At 54.4% G+C, this 18,708-nt stretch overlaps 2 protein-coding genes across 12 annotated transcripts in view; one reads left to right on the top strand and one right to left on the bottom strand.

The window, feature by feature from the left end:
- The window catches only part of RABL2B (RAB, member of RAS oncogene family like 2B), a 53,481-nt gene that overhangs the window by 16,417 nt on the left and 18,356 nt on the right, over positions 1–18,708 (bottom strand). For 2 of the 9 annotated variants that reach the window (XM_050953404.1, XM_050953414.1), the window contains exon 1: positions 750–829. Coding sequence is in view for 6 of the 9 variants with exons in the window: in XM_050953394.1 (XP_050809351.1) it covers positions 750–829; positions 1,734–1,763; positions 2,043–2,158 (226 nt within the window). In the remaining 3 variants the exon portion in view is untranslated. Of the gene's footprint in view, positions 1–749; positions 830–1,733; positions 1,764–2,042; positions 2,195–3,906; positions 3,927–3,979; positions 4,127–6,371; positions 6,426–11,440; positions 11,462–18,708 lie in introns of those variants that run through there. The other 7 variants (XM_050953394.1, XM_050953369.1, XM_050953363.1 and 4 more) reach the window with 7 other exon arrangements.
- On the top strand, positions 6,424–12,539 carry NME6 (NME/NM23 nucleoside diphosphate kinase 6). Of its 3 annotated transcripts, none has more exons than XM_050953545.1 (5): positions 6,424–6,784; positions 8,976–9,078; positions 10,324–10,363; positions 11,048–11,208; positions 11,501–12,539. In XM_050953545.1, the coding sequence occupies exons 1-5, from the start codon at positions 6,695–6,697 to the stop codon at positions 11,665–11,667; spliced, it is 561 nt and encodes a 186-aa protein (XP_050809502.1). In that variant the 5' UTR covers positions 6,424–6,694; the 3' UTR covers positions 11,668–12,539. The 3 variants fall into 3 exon arrangements, with proteins under 3 accessions (XP_050809502.1, XP_050809491.1, XP_050809481.1); XM_050953534.1 differs by having other exon boundaries at positions 6,742–6,784; positions 8,891–9,078; XM_050953524.1 differs by lacking the exon at positions 6,424–6,784 and adding an exon at positions 8,714–8,760 and having other exon boundaries at positions 8,891–9,078.

Raw genomic sequence — 18,708 nt, 5'->3', positions numbered from 1 at the left:
TCTTTCTTTTTATATAAAGCTTTCTTTTAAGACCTGTTGGAGTTTTTCTTTACTTCAGGGAAATTGAGTCTGTACTCACCAGGGAATTGGTGGGAGGAAGAAATCAGGGGGAGATCTGTGTGTGTTGGATTTGTTAGCCTGATTTTGCATTCCCTTTGGGTAAAGAGGAAAGTGCTTTTTGTTTCCAGGACTGGGAACGGAGAGGGGGAGTCACTCTGTTTGGATTCACAGAGCTTGTGTCTGTGTATCTCTCCAGGAGCACCTGGAGGGGGGAAGGGAAAAAGGATTATTTCCCTTTGTTGTGAGACTCAAGGGATTTGGGTCTTGGGGTCCCCAGGGAAGGCTTTTCAGGGGGACCAGAGTGCCCCAAAACACTCTAATTTTTTGGGTGGTGGCAGCAAGTACCAGGTCCAAGCTGGTAACTAAGCTTGGAGGTTTTCATGCTAACCCCCATATTTTGGACGCTAAGGTCCAAATCTGGGACTAAGGTTATGATAAGCCCCAAGCACAATCAGCATGAAAAGTACAACTAAAAATAGCACAAGTGTTTCTACAAAATGGTCAGCAGTGACACTGATACCATGGACAATGCCATTGCCCTTATTTGGGTTCACTTTACACCCAACTGAGATGCACAGGAATTCCTGGAATCAACAGAGATCCTTTAGTGATGCCATAGCAGGGATTTCCTGCAGCTGCACCCAGCACTCACAAGGAGGATAGGTGCTCATTTTCTAGGAGGTGCTTACCCACAAGGATATTCTTCCCATCCACATTGGTTGTGTATTTGTAGAGTGTCAAGGCAAACGTAGAGAGCTGCTGGGGTCGGCTGTGCATACGTTAAGGAGCTGAAAAATGATTCTTATCCAGACACCAATCTCATGTTCAGTAGAGCACCTGTGAGGGGAACTTGCTTGAGGGGTGCTAGGGCAAGCAGTCAGCAGCTGGGTCACCAAGCTGCTCCTCTGCAGGGTGTAGCACAGCCAAGCTATTCACTCAAATTTGCCTCAGAGTTTCAATCCCGAACTAAGGGCTAGTATACACTAGAATCAATACAGCCGCCCAGCTGTACTGAGGCAGCTGCACCACTGTAGTGCTGCTAGTGCAGACACTCTATGCTGATGGGAGAGAGCACTCCCATTGGCATAATTACTACACCTCCCTGAGTGGCGGTAGCTATGTTGGCGAGAGAGCGTCTCCCACCGACATAGCATGGTCCACACTGGCGCTTAGGCCAGTGTAACTTACATCGCTTGGGGAGGGGGGAGGCTTTTCCACACCGCTGAGCAACATAAGTTATATTGAAGTAAGTGCTACTGTGTACAAGCCTTAAGGGAGGGAGTAGGAGCTCTGTAGTTGAAGTGCACATGACAGTCCTGTACGCCTCACAGGACCAGCTGCTAGCACTGCAGTGCTCAGGAAAGGAATTCTAAAGAAAATACTGTAGTTGGGGTGGGGGTGGGGGGCAGGAGACCTTCTTAGGAGGAATAGAAGTTATAAGTTCCCAAGTGCTGTGTGGATTTAGCTAGCTCATCAATGTAGTATAAAGAGAGTCTAGATCAGGCAGGGAAAGCCAGGAAACAGAACTCTGGTGAAGATGGAATGACAGCCCCTGATTGGAAGAACATGGTTAAACAAAAAGGTCTCAAACAGACCATTTCCCCCTCATGTACCCTCCTGGGCCCAAGAACAAAAATAAACAGTGGTGAGGTCTGAAAGAACCCAAAGGATACAATCCATCCAGGAGGAACCTTTCCATTAACCTGCAAGTAGAGAAATGACACAGGCCCATTAGTCCTTACCTGATCATCTTATTATCTTCTTTCTCCTCATCCCTGATACAGATAGGCACCCCACTCCTACACATTCAGCCTCTCTGTTGGCCTCAGATACAACTAATAAACCACTGTGTAGATAATAACAATAACTAGAGCTGCTGCTTTGTGCAAGGGAGAGGCAGAGACCAGACACTGGTTGAGGAGTGCCAAGCTTGTATGTTGCTGGAGCCTTCTTGGCATGTGCAATAAGGGCCAGTTACTTACTTGGATTTCCCCACAGCGCTGTCCCCCAGGCAGATAATCTTCACGTTCTCATCTGCATCATACTTCGTCTGGTCCAGCTCCTCACACAAATCTGCCCCTGGTGCATTTCTAGCCATGCTGCCTCCACCCCAGCTGCACAGAAGCCACCTCTCCTAGGACCAAGGGGAAGATTTTACTTTTCTGAGCCTCTCAGAAAGAGCTAGGATAAGCTACTAGTATTACAGTCTCCTTTCTAGCCGTCAAAGAGCAGTTATGATAAACCAGAGGTGGGCAAACTACAGCCTGCAGGACCCTCCTGCCCGGCCCCTGAGCTCCTGGCCCAGGAGGCTAGCCCCCATCCCCTCCCCTGCTGTTCCCCCTCCCCGCAGGCTCATTGCACCACCGCTGGCACAATGCTCTGGATGGCCGAGCAGCGCAGCTGCAGAGCTGCAGCCTGACCCAGTGCTCCGTGCTGCACAGTGGCTTGGCTGGCTTCAGCCACAACCGCGCCACCAGCCACGGGTGCTGCAGGCAGCGCGGTAAGGGGGAAAGGAACTGGGGGGGTTGGATAGAAGGCAGGGGAGTTTGGGGTGGTGGTCAGAGGGTGGCAGTGTGAATAACAGGGGGGTTGAATGGGTGCAGGGGTCCTGGGGAGCAGTCAGGAAGGGGGAGGTTGGATGGGGCAGTGGGAGGCAGTCAGGGGCAGAGGTTCTGGGGGTTGTCAGGGAGAAGGGGTGGGTGGATGGGGCAGCGGTTCTGGGGGGCATTCAGGAATGAAGGGGGGTTGGATGGGGGGGCAGTTAGGAGTAGGGGTTCCGGGGGCTGTCAGGGGACAGGGATTGAGGTAGGTGGAAAGGGCAGTGGTCGGGGGGGGGGGCATCAGGGAATGGGGGGGTTGGATGGGGCAGGAGTCCTGGGAGGGGGCATCAGGGAGCAAGAAGCAGGGAGACATAGGGGCCGGGCCACACATGGCTGTGCCTCACCTAACTGGCCCTCCATACAAACCCAATGCGGCCCTTGGGCCAAAAAGTTTGCCAGCCCCTGCAATAAATGGAACCACTGTGCTGGATCAGACGTCAGCCCTTTGGTGGAGACACCTAACCAGAGTGGAATGGAAAGGCACCAATTCATCCAGACCCTCCTGACACCACCGACAACTCCTTGGTCTCCCATCCCTCCTGGGGGCAGCTTCCCATCTGTCACCCCCCCCGGGGCCAGCTCCCCACCCCTCCCCCGGGGCCAGCTCCTGGCTACAGCATCTATCACCCCTCCCACATGGGGGACAGCTCCTCTTCTCTCCCCCCGGGGGCAGCTCCCCACCTATCACCCCTCCCCCTGCCCCACTGAGGGGACAGCTCCCCACTCCCACCCCTCAGGGACAGCTCCTGGCTACCCCACCTGTCACAAACAAATAGCTAAGGGTTAATGTCTCTTTCACTTGGAAAGGAGTAACCTGAAACACCTGACCAGAGGACCAATCAGGAAACAAGACTTTTTCAAATCTGGGTGGAGGGAAGTTTTGGGTGTGAGTTCTTTGTTCTGTGTCTCTCCCTCTCGGCTATGGGAAGGATTTTTCTATCTCCTGCTTTCTAATCTTCTGTTTCCAACTTGTGAGTACAAAGATCATAAAACAATAGGGGTTATTGGGTTTTTTTTTTTTGTATTTACATGTGTATAGTTGCTGGAATGTGTTAAATTGTATTCTTTTTGGATAAGGCTGTTTATTCATTTTTTTCTTTTAAGCAAATGACCCTGTATTTGTCACCTTAATACAGAGAGACCATTTTTATGTCCTTTTCTTTCTTTTTATATAAAGCTTTCTTTTAAAGACCTGTTGGAGTTTTTCTTTAGTGGGGAACTCCAGGGAATTGAGTCTGCAGCTCACCAGGGAATTGGTGGGAGGAAGAAGTCAGGGGGAAATCTGTGTGTGTTAGATTTACTAGCCTGACTTTGCGTACCCTCTGGGTGAAGAGGGAAGTGCTTGTGTTTCCAGGACTGGAAATAGGGAGGGTGAAGTCCCTCTGTATAGATTCACGGAGCTTGCTTCTGTGTACCTCTCCAGGCACCCAGGGAGGGAACACTTGGAAAGGAGGAGCGAGAAGGGAAATGGTTTATTCCCCTTTGTTGTGAGACTCAAGGAATTTGGGTCTTGGGGTCCCCAGGGAAGGCTTTTGGGGGGACCAGAGTGCCCCAAAACACTCTAAATTTTTGGGTGGTGGCAGCTTTACCAGGTCCAAGCTGGTAACTAAGTTTGGAGGTTTTCATGCTAACCCCCATATTTTGGACGCTAAGGTCCAAATCTGGGAATAGGTTATGACACCACCTCTCCCCCCTCCCTCCCAGGGACAGCTCCCCATCTCTAGGGACAGCTCCTGGTTACTCCATCTATCACCCCTCCCCCCACCCGGGGACAGCATCCCACCCATCACCCCGCCCACCCCCAGGAACAGCTCCCCACCTATCACCCCACCCCTTCCCTGGGACAGCTCCTGGCTACCCCGCCTGTCACCCCCCCGGGGGGCAGCTCCCCACCTGTCACCCCTCTCCCCAGGGACAGCTCCCCACTCCTAACCCTCGGGGACAGCTCCTGGCTACCCCCCCTTCACCCCTCCCCTGCCCTCCCCTCCCCAGGAACAGCTCCCCACCTATCACCCCACCCCTCCCCTGGGAACAGCTCCAGGCTACCCCACCTGTCAACCCCCCGGGAGGGCAGCTCCCCACGTATCACCCCTCCCCCCCAGGAACAGCTCCTGGTTAACCCCCCCCCCGGGAACAGCTCCCCACCCATCACCCCACCCCTTCCCTGAGGACAGCTCCTGGCTACCCCGCCTGTCACCCCCCGGGGGGGCAGCTCCCAGCGTATCACCCCTCCCCCCCAGGAACAGTTCCTGGCTACATCCCGCCCCTCCCCGGGAACAGCTCTCCACCCATCACCCCACCCCTTCCCTGGGGATAGCTCCTTGCTAGCCCGCCTGTTAACCCCCCGGGGGGCAGCTCCCCGCCTGTCATCCCTCCCCCCCGGGGACAGCTCCCCGCTCCTATCCCTCGGGGACAGCTCCTGACTACCCCACCCATCACCCCTCCCCCCGGGAACAGCTCTCCACCCATCACCCCACCCATCCCCCGGGAACAGCTCCAGGCCACCCCACCTGTCACCCCCCTGGGGGGCAGCTCCCCGCGTATCACCCCTTCCCTCCCAGGAACAGCTCCTGGTTACCCCGCTCCCCCGGAACAGCTCTCCCCCTATCACCCCTCCCCCCCGGGGACAGCTCCAGCCTACCCTGCCTGTCAGCCCCCCGGGAACAGCTCCCCACCTATCACCCCTCCCCACCCCGGGGACAGCTCCAGGCTACCCTGCCTGTCACCTCCCCGGGGGGCAGCTCCCCACCTATCACCCCTCCCCCCCGGGGACAGCTCCAGGCTACCCCGCTCCCCCCGGAACAGCTCCCCACCCATCACCCCTCCCCTCCCGGAGACAGCTCCTGGCTACCCCCCCCCGCCCCGGAACAGCTCTCCCCCTATCACCCCACCCCTCCCCGGGGAACAGCTCCAGGCTACCCTGCCTGTCACTCCCCCGGGGGGCAGCTCCCCGCGTATCACTCCTTCCCTCCCAGGAACAGCTCCTGGCTACCCCGCCCCCCCCGGAACAGCTCTCCACCCATCACCCCACCCATCCCCCGGGAACAGCTCCAGGCTACCCCACCTGTCACCCCCCCGGGGGGCAGCTCCCCACCTATCACCCCTCCCCCCCGGGGACAGCTCCAGGCTACCCCGCTCCCCCCGGAACAGCTCCCCACCCATCACCCCTCCCCTCCCGGAGACAGCTCCTGGCTACCCCCCTCCCCCGGGAACAGCTCCCCACCCATCACCCCACCCCTCCCCGGGGAACAGCTCCAGGCTACCCTGCCTGTCACCCCCCCGGGGGGCAGCTCCCCCCGTATCACCCCTTCCCTCCCAGGAACAGCTCCTGGCTACCCCGCCCCTCCCGGAACAGCTCTCCACCCATCACCCCTCTCCCCCCGGGGACAGCTCCTGGCTACCCCGCCCCCCCGGAACAGCTCCTCACCCATCACCTCCCCCGCGGGAACAGCTCCCCACCTATCACCCCTCCCCCCAAGGAACAGCTCCAGGCTACCCCACCTGTCACCCCCCCGGGGGGCAGCTCCTCACCCATCACCCCACCCCTCCCCGGCGACAGCTCCTGGCTACCCCCCCGCCCCGAACAGCTCTCCACCCATCACCCTTCCCCCCCCGGGACAGCTCCAGGCTACCCCGCCTGTCACCCCCCGGGGGCAGCTCCCACTCTCCCCAGGCTGCCCCGTCTCCGCAGAGCCCCGGCCCGACACTCACCGGCCGGCCCAGCCGCGTCCCCGCTGCTACGCGACGCGGTGGCGCGAGGCCCCGGGCTGCGCCCCACGCGCCTAAAGGACCTCACGGCGCAGGCTGCCCACGGAGCGCCTGAGCCGCCGACCGCTGAGCGAGATACTAGGGGTTGGGCCTGGACACCAAGGGCGGCGCCGTACCCCGCCCCCCGGGGCAGACCCCGGGCCCCGAGCCCGCCTCCCGATCTATCCCTTCCCAGGCACTGCACCATCCTCTGTCACCACGGCGACGCGCCCGAGGCCCCGCGCGCCCCCGCTGCCCCGTGCACGCGCTGCGCGGCCGCGAGCGCCATGGGGGCCGTGCTGCGCTCCGCGCGGCCGCTGCAGCTCACGCTGGCCGTGCTGAAGCCGGACGCTGTGGCGCACCCGCTGGTGCTCGAGGTGAGGGGGGTCCTCGCGCAGCGCCCCGCCCGCTGGCAAAGCCCCTGGAGCCGCCCGGCCCGGCGCTAGTTGGTGGTACAACCCCCGGGAGCCTTCCGCCCCCGCCCCCCGGGAGGTGTTAGTTGGTGGTACCCCCCCCACCTGGCTCACCCCCCTGGGAGCCTTCCCCGCCCGCCCCCCGGGAGGTGTTAGTTGGTGGTACCCCCCCCACCTGGCTCACCCCCCTGGGAGCCTTCCCCGCCCGCCCCCCGGGAGGTGTTAGTTGGTGGTACCCCCCCCACCTGGCTCACCCTCCCGGGAACCTTCCCCCCCCGCCCCCCGGGAGGTGTTAGTTGGTGGTACCCCCCCCCCCACCTGGCCCTGAACCACCCCCTCCAGGCCCCGCCCCCCGGGAGGTGTTAGTTGGTGGTACCCCCCCACACCTGTCTCACCCCCCTGGGAGCCTTCCCCCCCTGCCCCCCCGGGAGGTGTTAGTTGGTGGTACCCCCCCACACACCTGGCCCTGAACCACCCTCTCCAGGCCCCGCCCCCCGGGAGATGTTAGTTGGTGGTACCCCCCCACACCTGGCTCACCCTCCCGGGAGCCTTCCCCCCCGCCCCCCGGGAGGTGTTAGTTGGTGGTACCCCCCCCACCTGGCTCACCCCCCTGGGAGCCTCCCCGGGAGGTGTTAGTTGGTGGTACCCCCCCCACACACCTGGCCCTGAACCACCCCCTCCAGGCCCCGCCCCCCGGGAGGTGTTAGTTGGTGGTACCCCCCCACACACCTGGCTCACCCCTCCCGGGAGCCTTCCCCCCCGCCCCCCGGGAGGTGTTAGTTGGTGGTACAACCGCCCCCCCACCTGGCCCTGAACCACCCCCTCCAGGCCCGCCCCCCGCGAGGTGTTAGTTGGTGGTACAACCCCCCCCCCCACCTGGCCCTGAACCACCCCCTCCAGGCCCCGCCCCCTGGGAGGTGTTAGTTGGTGGTACCCCCCCACACCTGGCCCTGAACGACCCCCTCCAGGCCCCGCCCCCCAGGAGGTGTTAGTTGGTGGTACCCCCCAACACACACCTGGCCCACACCCCAGGAAGGTGTTAGCTGGTGATCCCTGGCCCGGCCCGCCCCCCCAGGAGCCTGCCCCCACCCGGCCCAGCTCCCCGGGAGGTGTTAGTTGGTGGTACAACCCCCCCCTCCACCTGGCCCTGAACCACCCCCTCCAGGCCCCGCCCCCCCGGGAGGTGTTAGTTGGTGGTACCCCCCCACACACCTGTCACCCTCCCGGGAGCCTTCCCCCCCGACCCCCCTGTGAGGTGTTAGTTGGTGGTACCCCCCCACACACCTGGCTCACCCCCCCTGGGAGCCTTGGCCCCGCCCCCCGGGAGGTGTTAGTTGGTGGTACCCCCCAACACACACCTGGCCCACACCCCAGGAAGGTGTTAGCTGGTGATACCTGCCCCTGGTCCGGCCCGCCCCCCCAGGAGCCTCCCCCCACCCAGCCCGGCTCCCCGGGAGGTGTTAGTTGGTGGTACCCTCTCCACACACACACCTGGCCCGGCACCCCCCTCCCCGGGAGGCGTTAGTTGGTGGTACCCCCCGCCCGGCCCATCCCCCCGGGAGGCGTTAGTTAGTGATACCCCCCTGGCTTTGCCCATGCCCCCCCTCCCCACGCATTAGTCGTTGCTACCTCCTGGCCTAGCCCATCCCCCCGGGAGGCGGTAGTACCCCCCCTTCCCTCCCTTTGGATTATTGGACACTGACCCATGTGAACACAACTCCTGGGCCCAGTTATGCCCTGTTCCGCTGCTGCGGAGCCTGCCAGATCCCTTCCTGGATTGCCCATACCGAGCTGTGCGCCACAAGCTTAGTCCTCTTTTGGAAAGACATTTGCTGGGGTTTCTCTGTCTGCAGAGGCTGGCACAAGAGCTTGATGAGGCAAGAACTGCCCCGTCTTGCTGGAGGTGCCACAGGAACCAGGGGCCCTACCCCGGAATTCAGGTCGGTGGAGTATGAGGCCTTGTGAATTATTCTAGTTGCACTGTATCCGTTTCCAGGAGCTAGCCTGTACCTGGCGCCTGTGCGTGGCACTGCAGTCTCTCTTGCTCTGACCACACCTTTCTCCCAGTAGTCAGGATCCCTCTGGGCCCTTGGCTGAAGTCTTGGTTCTGCAACATCTGATGTGTTTGTGCCTCACCCTTGCCCTGCCTTTCCAGGCCGTGCATGAAACCATCCTAAATAACAAATTCCTCATCGTGCGGACCAAGGAGCTGATGTGGAGAAGGGAAGACAGCCAGCGATTTTACCAGGAGCACTCAGGTAGTGATCACAGGGAGCTTGCCACTGATCCTAACTGCACCCTTCAGGGCATGAACCCTGGGACGGGAGGTTGTCTTTGCTCACGCAGGGCAGTGGGGAGCACAGGGAAAGGGCGCAGGTTAGCCTCTCTCAGGAAGGACACTGCAGAAGGACAGGGGGTTGAGAGATAGGCAAAGAGGAGGAGTTGGAAATTGTCGAGAATAGGCCACTTCCACCTTAATTGAATGGGCTCATTAGCAGTGACCCCCTACTTGGTAAGGCACCTCCCATCTTTTCATGTGCTATAACAGGGATCGGCAACCTTTGGCATGCGGCTTGCCAGGGTAAGCACCCTGGCAGGCCGGGCTGGTTTGTTTACCTGCGGCTTCCGCAGGTTCGGCCGATCGTGGCTCCCACTGGCCGTGGTTCTCCGCTCCAGACCAGTGCTTACCCTGGCGAGCTGTGTGCTAAAGGTTTCTGATCCCTGTGCTATAATATATATCGGGTAGGCAACCTATGGCACGGGTGCTGAAGGCAGCACGCGAGCTGATTTTCAGTGGCACTCACGCTGCCTACCAGTCCAAGGGGCTCTGCATTTTAATTTAATTTTAAATGAAGCTTCTTAAACATTTTAAAAACCTTATTTACTTTACATACAACAATAGTTTAGTTATATATTATAGACTTTTAGAAAGAGACCTTCTAAAAAGGTTAAATTGTATTACTGGCATGCGAAACCTTAAATTAAAGTGAATAAACGAAGCCTTGGCATACCACTTCTGAAAGGTTGCTGACCCCTGATATATATTCTTCTTACTGTATTTTTCACTCCATGCATCTGATGAAGTGGGTTTTAGCGCACAGAAGCTTATGCCCAAATAAATGTGTTATGCTCTAAGGTGCCACAAGAACTCCTCGTTACTTTTGCTAGGATGAGATAAACCTTCCTGCTGCAGGGAGGAGCTCGCCATTGACCGATAGGGCTGGGGAGACTCTCCCATAAGGGCAGGTTATCCCATAATTGTCCACCGGGATGTTCTGCCCCTGCTGTCGAAGTAGCTGGTATCAGTCCCAGTCAGAGACAGTCTGCTTTGCTAGACATGCCCTGGGCTGGCAATGCCTCTGTTCCTATTGTAAGAGCACCAAAGGAAAGGGCAGTGGGGTGAGGGGAGGGTGGTAGGGCAAGGCCAAGAAAGGGTATCAGTGTGACGGGGAAACTGGGCATCTATGCCCCCTTAGAGTGAAATGCTGTCTCTCTCCTTGCAGGGCGATTTTTCTATCAGAGGCTGGTGGAGTTCATGGCCAGGTACCTCCCCTTCCCTTCCCCATCAATCCTAGCTCAGCAGTGGATCCCAGCCATGGGGGTTGGGAGCTGTTCTGGCTGTCAGGAGTGAGTGGGGGTGACACCCACGGTCACACACATGCCATTGCCCCCTCATGCTGGTGCTGCTTCTAGCAATGCTGCTGCCATTTGGCTATGGGAGGCTCCTTTACCTTGGTAAACCCTCCCTCCCCTGCCTTGGTAAGGGGAGAATGTGGGTGGGACAGGGCAATGGGCAAGCTCATTCCTGGATTCATGGAACTTATGTCCTAGAGAGGCAGCATTCGTAGGACAGTGAATGATGCTTAGGCCTCAAGGCTAGAACTTGGTGATTCCAGTCCAGCACCAGCTGATCCTCAGTGCTGCCCTGCCAGCATAGCCCTTGGGGGAGTGTGAGCTGTACTGTTAGAAATGCCATTCTTTCTAGGCTACCTTAAATCAGGTCACTGCCCTGGAATCAGGGTGTTTTAACAGTCTGGGATAATCCTGGGGTCTTGGCTACTGTCATTTCTCAATCAGCCTGTTCTGTGACCCCGAGGACTGCTGCATGGCAGCCCCCTTCGCCTGCCACTCTGATTCTGTTGTGTCTGAGGCTAGAAAGTACTTCAGATGCCCACATCCTGCTGTAATCTTGTCTTTTCTTGTACCCACCTGGCTGTGTTTTCACAGTGGCCCAATGCGGGCTTATATCCTAGCCCGTGAAGATGCTGTTGCACGCTGGAGGTCTCTCATGGGACCCACCAAAGTGTACCGAGCCCGAAACACAGCTCCAGACTCCATCCGAGGAGCCTATGGCCTCACTGACACGAGGAACACCACACATGGCTCAGGTAAGAACACCAGGGCAGTCGTTGGGGTGGAGGAAGGCCAGATGGGGGCACTGTCTCAGTGAACTCATTGCCTCTGCTGGTGCCCAAACCCCACGTCCTTGCATCACTGCAGGTTCCTCCCATCTAAGCAGACAGGCTCCATTCACCCCAGTCCTGTGACTCAGGGATGCACTGGTAGAATTTAGGCCCATGAGCATAGGCTGTCCCCTTCACCCCTCTGAGCAGAACTCACGGTACGATCGAGGCAATGTGCCACCACCACCTCAGGCGCTCTCTCTCTCTCCTCTCACAGACTCGGTGGCATCGGCCCGTAGAGAAATTGCCTTCTTCTTCCCAGAGTTCAGCGAGAGTCTCTGGTACCAGCAGGATGAGCCACATCTGCGGTGCGGCCTGGCACGCTACGACGCAGGGCAGCGTGTTCACAGCCTACCCAAGGCTGGCAGGACAGAGTCATCCTAGAGCAGTGGGGGAGACTTACCATTGACTAACCTCCTTGGAGATGGGGAGGGGGCATTGCCTTCCATGCAGGAAGTGCTGCTAGCAGCACCAGCTGGACTATCCCTGTAACAAGGACAGGGAGCTATGTAATGTCTGTTACAGTGGGTGAATACCAGATGCAATACACATTACACCACGCTCTGGGGGAGTGTCTCACTTACCTCTGGCTGCACGTGTAGCTCCTAGATAGCATGGATGCTACAGACAAACCTCAGATACCAGCAGGAATCCATTGAACTCCAGCATGGCAGAGGAACCCCAGCCTGCAATTCACCAGCACCGAGTGTGCTCGCATATAAGCTGGGTGCAGTGGGGCAGGGGGCTGCCCCCACAGGGCACAGAGCTGTGTGCAGGGGTGAGAGCACAGGTGTCAGTGATGAGGATGAGTGTGGAATATCTCTGTGAAGCGCAAAGCCGATCCCACTGCCTTGCTCACATGCAGTCTGGATGTTCACTACCAGCAACAATCTTCCTTGCTTATCTTGTGCTTTTGTCTGTAAAGCATTTCTCCAACACAGCCATGGTGTGCTGCAGTAATAAAGCTTTCTTTGCTGCAGGCATATTCATTGACAGAGCTTGCTGAGGACAGAGTGGATCAGCTGGCATGGCCGAGCCAGATCTCAGAGATACCTCTGTGTTACATGGGAGACACAACTTCACCTCTAGGGTGCTGGTTTCAGCCTAGGCCCAGGGTGGTGGGATGCAGCGAATCAGGGTAAGAGCCTGTGGTTGAGCTCACTGACCTTCGGAACACACCCTAGCATCAGTGGCACTATCTTTAGCTCCAGCAGTTCTTACTGCCCACCTGCCTATGGCACCAGCTCTTGTGTGTCCAAACAAGTCCAAACAAAATTGAATAGTTCTTCTGCCCTCTTGGGCTACTGAAATCATTTCTTCTCTACTTAAAGACCCTATCTTGGGGGTTCCCTTGCAGGAGCCTATGCTTCCCCTGAAGCCAACTACCCCCATTCTCTGTCTGTGTATCGTAACCCACCGCTTCTCTCAGAAAGACCTGTCTCCTCTGCTGTTTCTCCCTCAATTGAGCTCCCTCAGTCTACTTTATTATGGCTTAGCTCTGCACCCTCTGACCAGGAGCCAGTTAGCTATCCACCTCCCTGGGTGTAAAGCATGACAAATTGGGTATATTCACTAGCCTTGTGTATGATGGGGATAAAGCCCCATCACAGAGTCTTTATCCTCTAGTGGATGCTGGCTCCAATCCAGCCCCATGTCAGGGGACTGGCTGGAATGGAAAACGTACCTTACGAGAAGAGACTCAAGGATCTTGTCTTGTTTAGCCTGACCAGACAAAGGCTGAGGGGAGATATGAGTGCTCTCTAGAAATACATCAGAGGGATAAATATCAGGGAAGGAGAGGAGTTATTTAAGTTAAGTGCCAGTGTGGATCCAAGAACAAATGGCTGTAAACTGGCCATCAACAAGTTTAGGCTTGAAATTAAGTGAAGGTTTCTAACCATCAGAGGAGTGACGTTCTGGAACAGCCTTCCAAGGGGAGCAGTGGGGGCAAAAAACCTAAGTGGTTTCAAGACTGAGCTTGATAAGTTTATGGAGGACATGGTGTGATGGTGCTGCCTGCAATGGCATGTAGCCAGTCTGCGACTGCTAGCAGCAAGTACCTCCAGCAGCTGGTGATGGGACATGACATAAACAGATAGTTAAGGGTTAATGTCTCTTTTACCTGTAAGTCTTTAAACAAGAGGTAAGAAGCTCAGTAAACCTGGCTTGCACCTGACCAGAGGACCAATAGGGGGACAAGATACTTTCAAATCTTGGTGGAGGGAAGTCTTTTGTTTGTGCTATTTGTGGTGGTGGTGTTCGCTCTCGGGACTGAGAGGGATGGGACATCAATCCAGGCTCTCCAAATCTTTTTGATTCAGTCTCTCATGTTTCAAACGTGTAAGTAATTAGCCAGGCAAGGCGTGTTAGTCTTATGTTTATTTTCTCAGCTTGTAAATGTTTCTTTTTGCTGGAAGGATTTTACCTCTGTTTGCTGTAACTTTGAACCTAAGGCTGGGGGCGCCCCTCTGGTCTATAGGAATCTGATTATCCTGTAAAACATTTTCCATCCTGATTTTACAGAGATAATTTTTACCTTTTCTTTCTTTAATTAAAAGCTTTCTTTTTAAGAACCTGGTTGATTTTTTCCTTGTTTTAAGATCCAAGGGGATTGGATCTGGACTCACCAGGGATTGGTGGGGAGGAAAGGCGGGGGGATAGTTAATTTCTCCTTGTTGTAAGATCCCAGGGGTTTGGATCTGTGTTCACCAGAAAATCGGTGAAGTCCCTCAAGGCAACTCGTGGGGGGGAGAAGTTTGGGGGGACAGCGTGCCCCAGACACTGAAATTCTGGGTAGTGGCTGTGTATACCAGATCTAAGCTAGTAATTAGGCTTAGAAGTGTCCATGCAGGTCCCCACATTTGTACCCTAAAGTTCAGAGTGGGGAAAGAAACCTTGACAGGACACTAGATGGGGAGGGCTCTGAATTACTACCAATAATTCTTTCCCAGGTGTCTGGCTGGTGGGTTTTGCCCTCACGCTCAGGGTCTAAGTGATGGCCATATTTGGAGTCAGAAAGGAATTTCCCCCCAGGTCAGATTGGAAGAGACTCTGGGTTTTTTTTGGCTTTCCTCTGAAGCATGTGTACCTTGCAGATTTAAACTAGTGTAAATAGTGGATTCTCTGTAACTTGAAGTCTTTAAACCATGACATGAGGCCATCAGTAACTCAGGCAGAGGTGAGGGGTCTATTACAGCAATGGGTGGGTGAGGTTATATGTCCTGCGATGTGCAGAAGGTCAGACTAGAAGATCAAGATAGTTCCTTCTGATCTTAACGTCTGAGTGGGTTGAGCATTGGCCTGCTAAACCCAGGGTTGAGAGTTCAATCCTTGAGGGGGCCATTTGGGGATTGGTCCTGCTTTGAGCAGGGGGTTGGACTAGATGATCTCTTGAGGTCCCTTCCAACCCTAATAATCTATAATTCTGTAGAGTCTGGCTGCCTCATTCCAGACCGTATCTGATGTGAACAAGTGGAAACACTCTGCAAAAGAGGCAAGTGATACCTTCCTCCTGCTGGAGCTTACTCGGGCAGCAGCCGTGCTGTAGGCACAATTGGGATAACCAAAGATGGTTGATATAAATCGCTGGAAGGCACCGAGTTAGACAGCAGTGGACTGTCAGCCTCAAGTAAATGGAAGCCCAGTTTGATGATTCTCGAGTCAGGTTGACAACCAGGCTTACCATGGCCACATTAAATGAGTAATCTTTGGCACGGATTCATGAAATCTTTGGCAATCCCCATGGAACTGCTCTGGCAGGGGAATGATGGATGCTGGCTCAGAGGTTGGTGCAGGAAGTCGGGTCAGAAGCATAGCATTCTCATTGGAGCAGTTGTTCTGCAGTGTCTGGTTTGCAGTGGCCAACTACGTAGCCTGTGCCTGCATCACTTGATTGTCTGCCCGAAAGTGGGCTTCCTGCTGGCACCCCTTGAGGCAGAAGGAAGTCTGCGGGGACATGCTTGGCAGATCCTCTCCTTCCAAAGGGTGTGTGGTCCAAGCAAGCTGTCAGAACAGGGACTTGGGCAGAGTACCCTAGTGGTCAGAGCCAGAATGAGGAAGCAGGAACTAAGCTAGGGGTTAGAGCCAGAAGCAGAGTTTAGGGATGAAGAAAGAGTCAGATCCAGTGGAGCAGCCAGTCAGGAAGTGATTCAGTGATTCAGACAATTTCTTGTGTCTCCTGGCTTAAAATAGTCTGTTCTGGACAGTCACTTGGGCTGGTCATTATCCTCAGTCAGGGTGCTCGTGGGTGATGCCTCTGGGAGTTCCTCACTTCCGGGAGTTCAGGATAGATACCCGGTGATGGCCCAGGTGGAAAGGGTGTGTGGGAACCTGTGGGCCCAGATTTGAGACTCATAGCCATTTACAACAGGGTTCTTTAAGTGCAGACAACCAGGTTGGGTAAACACCAGCACTTCAGGTTCAAGGAAGAATGGAGCTGGCCACAAAGGAATTGGTGAGAGAGGAGGCCTGATCAGAGGCAAGAGGTCACAGCTGCTTTCTACTTAGTAGGAGACAGATGAGGATGGGCAGACTGGAAACTATGGATGATACCTCTCAAGATCCAGCAGGTCCAATCGAACAGATGTATGGGATACACGTGGATGGCAGCTCGGTCCAATCACTAAGAAAATCAAGCTTACTTGCCAAGAGTTCTCTATCCATGCAAGAAAGACAGACACTCCTTGTTGGAGATTCAGTACTCAGAAGGCTTGAAAACATTCTGCTGGGAACAGGCAGACAACAGGACAGCATGCAGCCATCCTGGAGCTAAGACATGAGATGTCACTCTAAGATTGGACAGCTTTCTGAAGTTGATAGGCAACGATCCATTGGTCATGGTTCATATCAGTGCACAATGTCACTGCATTGCAGACTATCTTGCACATAGCAGATGACTTCAGGGAACTTGGAAACATGCTGAAGAAGAATAATGTTCCTAGCCTGTGTTTGCCAGAAGCTGGGAATGGGTGATGGGGGATGGATCACTTGATTACCTGTTCTGTTCATTCCCTCTGGAGGAGCTGGCATTGGCCAGTGTTGGAAAACAGAATCCTGTTCTTATTTAATATTTTTATCAGTGACCTGGAAGAAAACATAAAATTGTCACTGATAAAGTTTGCAGATAATACAATAATTGGGGGAGTGATAAATAATAGAGAACAGGTCACTGGATTGCTTGGTAAACTGGGTGCAAGCAAACAGAATATGCATTTTAATAGGGCTGGATGTAAACATATACATCTAGGAACAAAAAATGCAGGCCATACTTACAGCACAGGGGCCTCTAGCCTGGAAACGAGTGACTGAAAAAGATTTGGAGGTTGTGGATGAGCTCCCAGGGTTACGCTGTGGCCAAAAGAACTAACACAATCCTGGAATTGATAAACATGGAATCTTGAGTAGGAATAGAGTAGGTTTTTTACATCTTTATTTGGCACTGATGCAACCACTGCTGGAATCCTGTGTCCAGGTCTGGTGTCCGCATTTCAAGGATGTTGATGAATTAGAGAGGATACAGGGAAGAACCACAAGAATGATTAAAGGATTAGTAAACAAGCCTTATAGTAATAAACCCAGGGAGCTCAATCTATATAGCTTAACAAAGAGAAGGTTAAGGGGTAACTTGATCACAGTCTGTAAGTACCTACCTGGAGAACAAATATTCAATAATGGGCCCTTCAATCTAGCAGACAAAGGTACATCAAGATCCAAAGGCTGGAGTTGAATCTAGACAGATTCAGACTGGAAATAAGGCATAAATGTTTAACAGCGAGAGTAATTAACCACTGGAACAATTTACCAAGGGTTGTGGTGAATTCTCTGTCACTGACAGTTGTTAAACCAAGACTGGATGTTTTTCTAAGATATCTGCTCTAGGAATTATTTTGGGGAATTCTGGCCTGTGTTATATAGGAGGTCAGAGTAAGTGATCATAATAGTCCCTTCAGGCCCTAGAATTGATGAATCTATATCTAAATCAGGAAGCCTGTGAAAGAATTAGTGGGTCACCTAGATCATCAAGAAGTAAATGAGAGCAATTAAGAAAGAGAAGGACATCGATGAGGAGCTAAATGATCTATACCAGTCCTCACTGCAGAGGAGGTAATAAGTAATATATGGAGATATACCTATCTCATGGAACTGGAAGGGACCCTGAAAGGTCATTGAGTCCAGTCCCCTGCCTTCACTAGCAGGACCAAGTACGGATTTTGCTCCAGATCCCTAAGCGGCCCCCTCAAGGAGTGAACGCACAACCCTGGGTTTAGCAGGCCAATGCTCAAACCACTGAGCTATCCCTCTCCTCTCTGCCCCCCACCTGCTCTTTCCTTATAATATCCGGTTGCTAGCAGTGACCAGAAGAAATGATGCTGGAGCAAATTGTTAGTTTATGAAGCAACAAGTTACCAGGCCCACAACATTATTTAGGTTAGGTAGAATCAGAGAGGACTGTGAAATATTCAGAGACGTGACCAAGCCAGAGGGATGGGCAACATGACGGCAAATAAAGTTTTATGTCAATAAATGCCAAAAGAATGCACATTGGAAGAAAATGTAAACTACTCACATACCTTACAAGATCTGAATCAACTTAGGAAGGGGACCTGGTGTCCGTGGAGACAGTTCGATGGTGAATTCTGCTCAGCACACAGCTCTGGTCAATAAGGCAAACCAGATGTTAGGGTGCATAAGGCGCAGAATGGAGGATCATATGGAAAATATTCTAATGCCTTTATATAGAGCAATGGCAGCTTTCTCTGGACACCATGTGCAGCAGAAGTCTCCCCGTTTCAAAAAGGATATGGCAGAAGTAGAGCGGGTTCAGAGAAAAGCAACAAGAATGACCAAGGGCCTGGAAAAACCTATGAAAAACTGGGATTGTTACCTGGGAGAAGAGACACAACCTGGAGCTTTCCAGAGCCCAGAAGCAATTCTCTCCCTGTTTATTGCTGAGTCATAGCAGCCATAGTAAGGCATTGCTTACAGGCGGTCTGGATCATCCCAGATGGGGGATAAGCTTCTCCTAAGAGCTACTGTTTTTCCTAATAGCCCATTACCCTAAATAGGCCCTTTCACTTAGTGGGCGTCACCCAGACGTGACTACATGTGAAATACAGATAACATGGTCAATATTCATAACTTCAGATACAAAAATGATACATGCATACAAATAAAAATCATATTCAGCATATCATAACTCTTCCAATGACACCTTGTCACGGAGTCACCGGGCGATGCTCTGGAACTGCTCCCCACAAAGCCAGTCAGGACTTTGGGGAGCCTCTTCTCCCTTGGAGCAGACTTGTTCAGGGCAAGAAGCTCACACGTCTTCACCTCCTGGGTCTCTCCTTGGAGCATTCAGCATCCTCTGCCCCTCCGTGCACTTCCCCCAGTGAGCCCGCCCCAGCGGGGTCCTGGGGAAGCCAC

Source organism: Gopherus flavomarginatus, chromosome 1 (assembly GCF_025201925.1).
Source record: "Gopherus flavomarginatus isolate rGopFla2 chromosome 1, rGopFla2.mat.asm, whole genome shotgun sequence".
In the NCBI taxonomy this organism is placed as follows: Eukaryota; Metazoa; Chordata; order Testudines; family Testudinidae; genus Gopherus; species Gopherus flavomarginatus.
This window is presented reverse-complemented; position numbering and strand designations above follow the sequence as displayed.

Coding starts and splice junctions, on each gene's coding strand:
- NME6 (XM_050953545.1), top strand. CDS start 6,695: ATGGGGGCCGTGCTGCGCTCCGCGCGGCCGCTGCAGCTCACGCTGGCC. Junction 6,785..8,975: donor CGCACCCGCTGGTGCTCGAG/GTGAGGGGGGTC, acceptor CTGCCTTTCCAG/GCCGTGCATGAAACCATCCT. Junction 11,209..11,500: donor GAACACCACACATGGCTCAG/GTAAGAACACCA, acceptor CTCCTCTCACAG/ACTCGGTGGCATCGGCCCGT.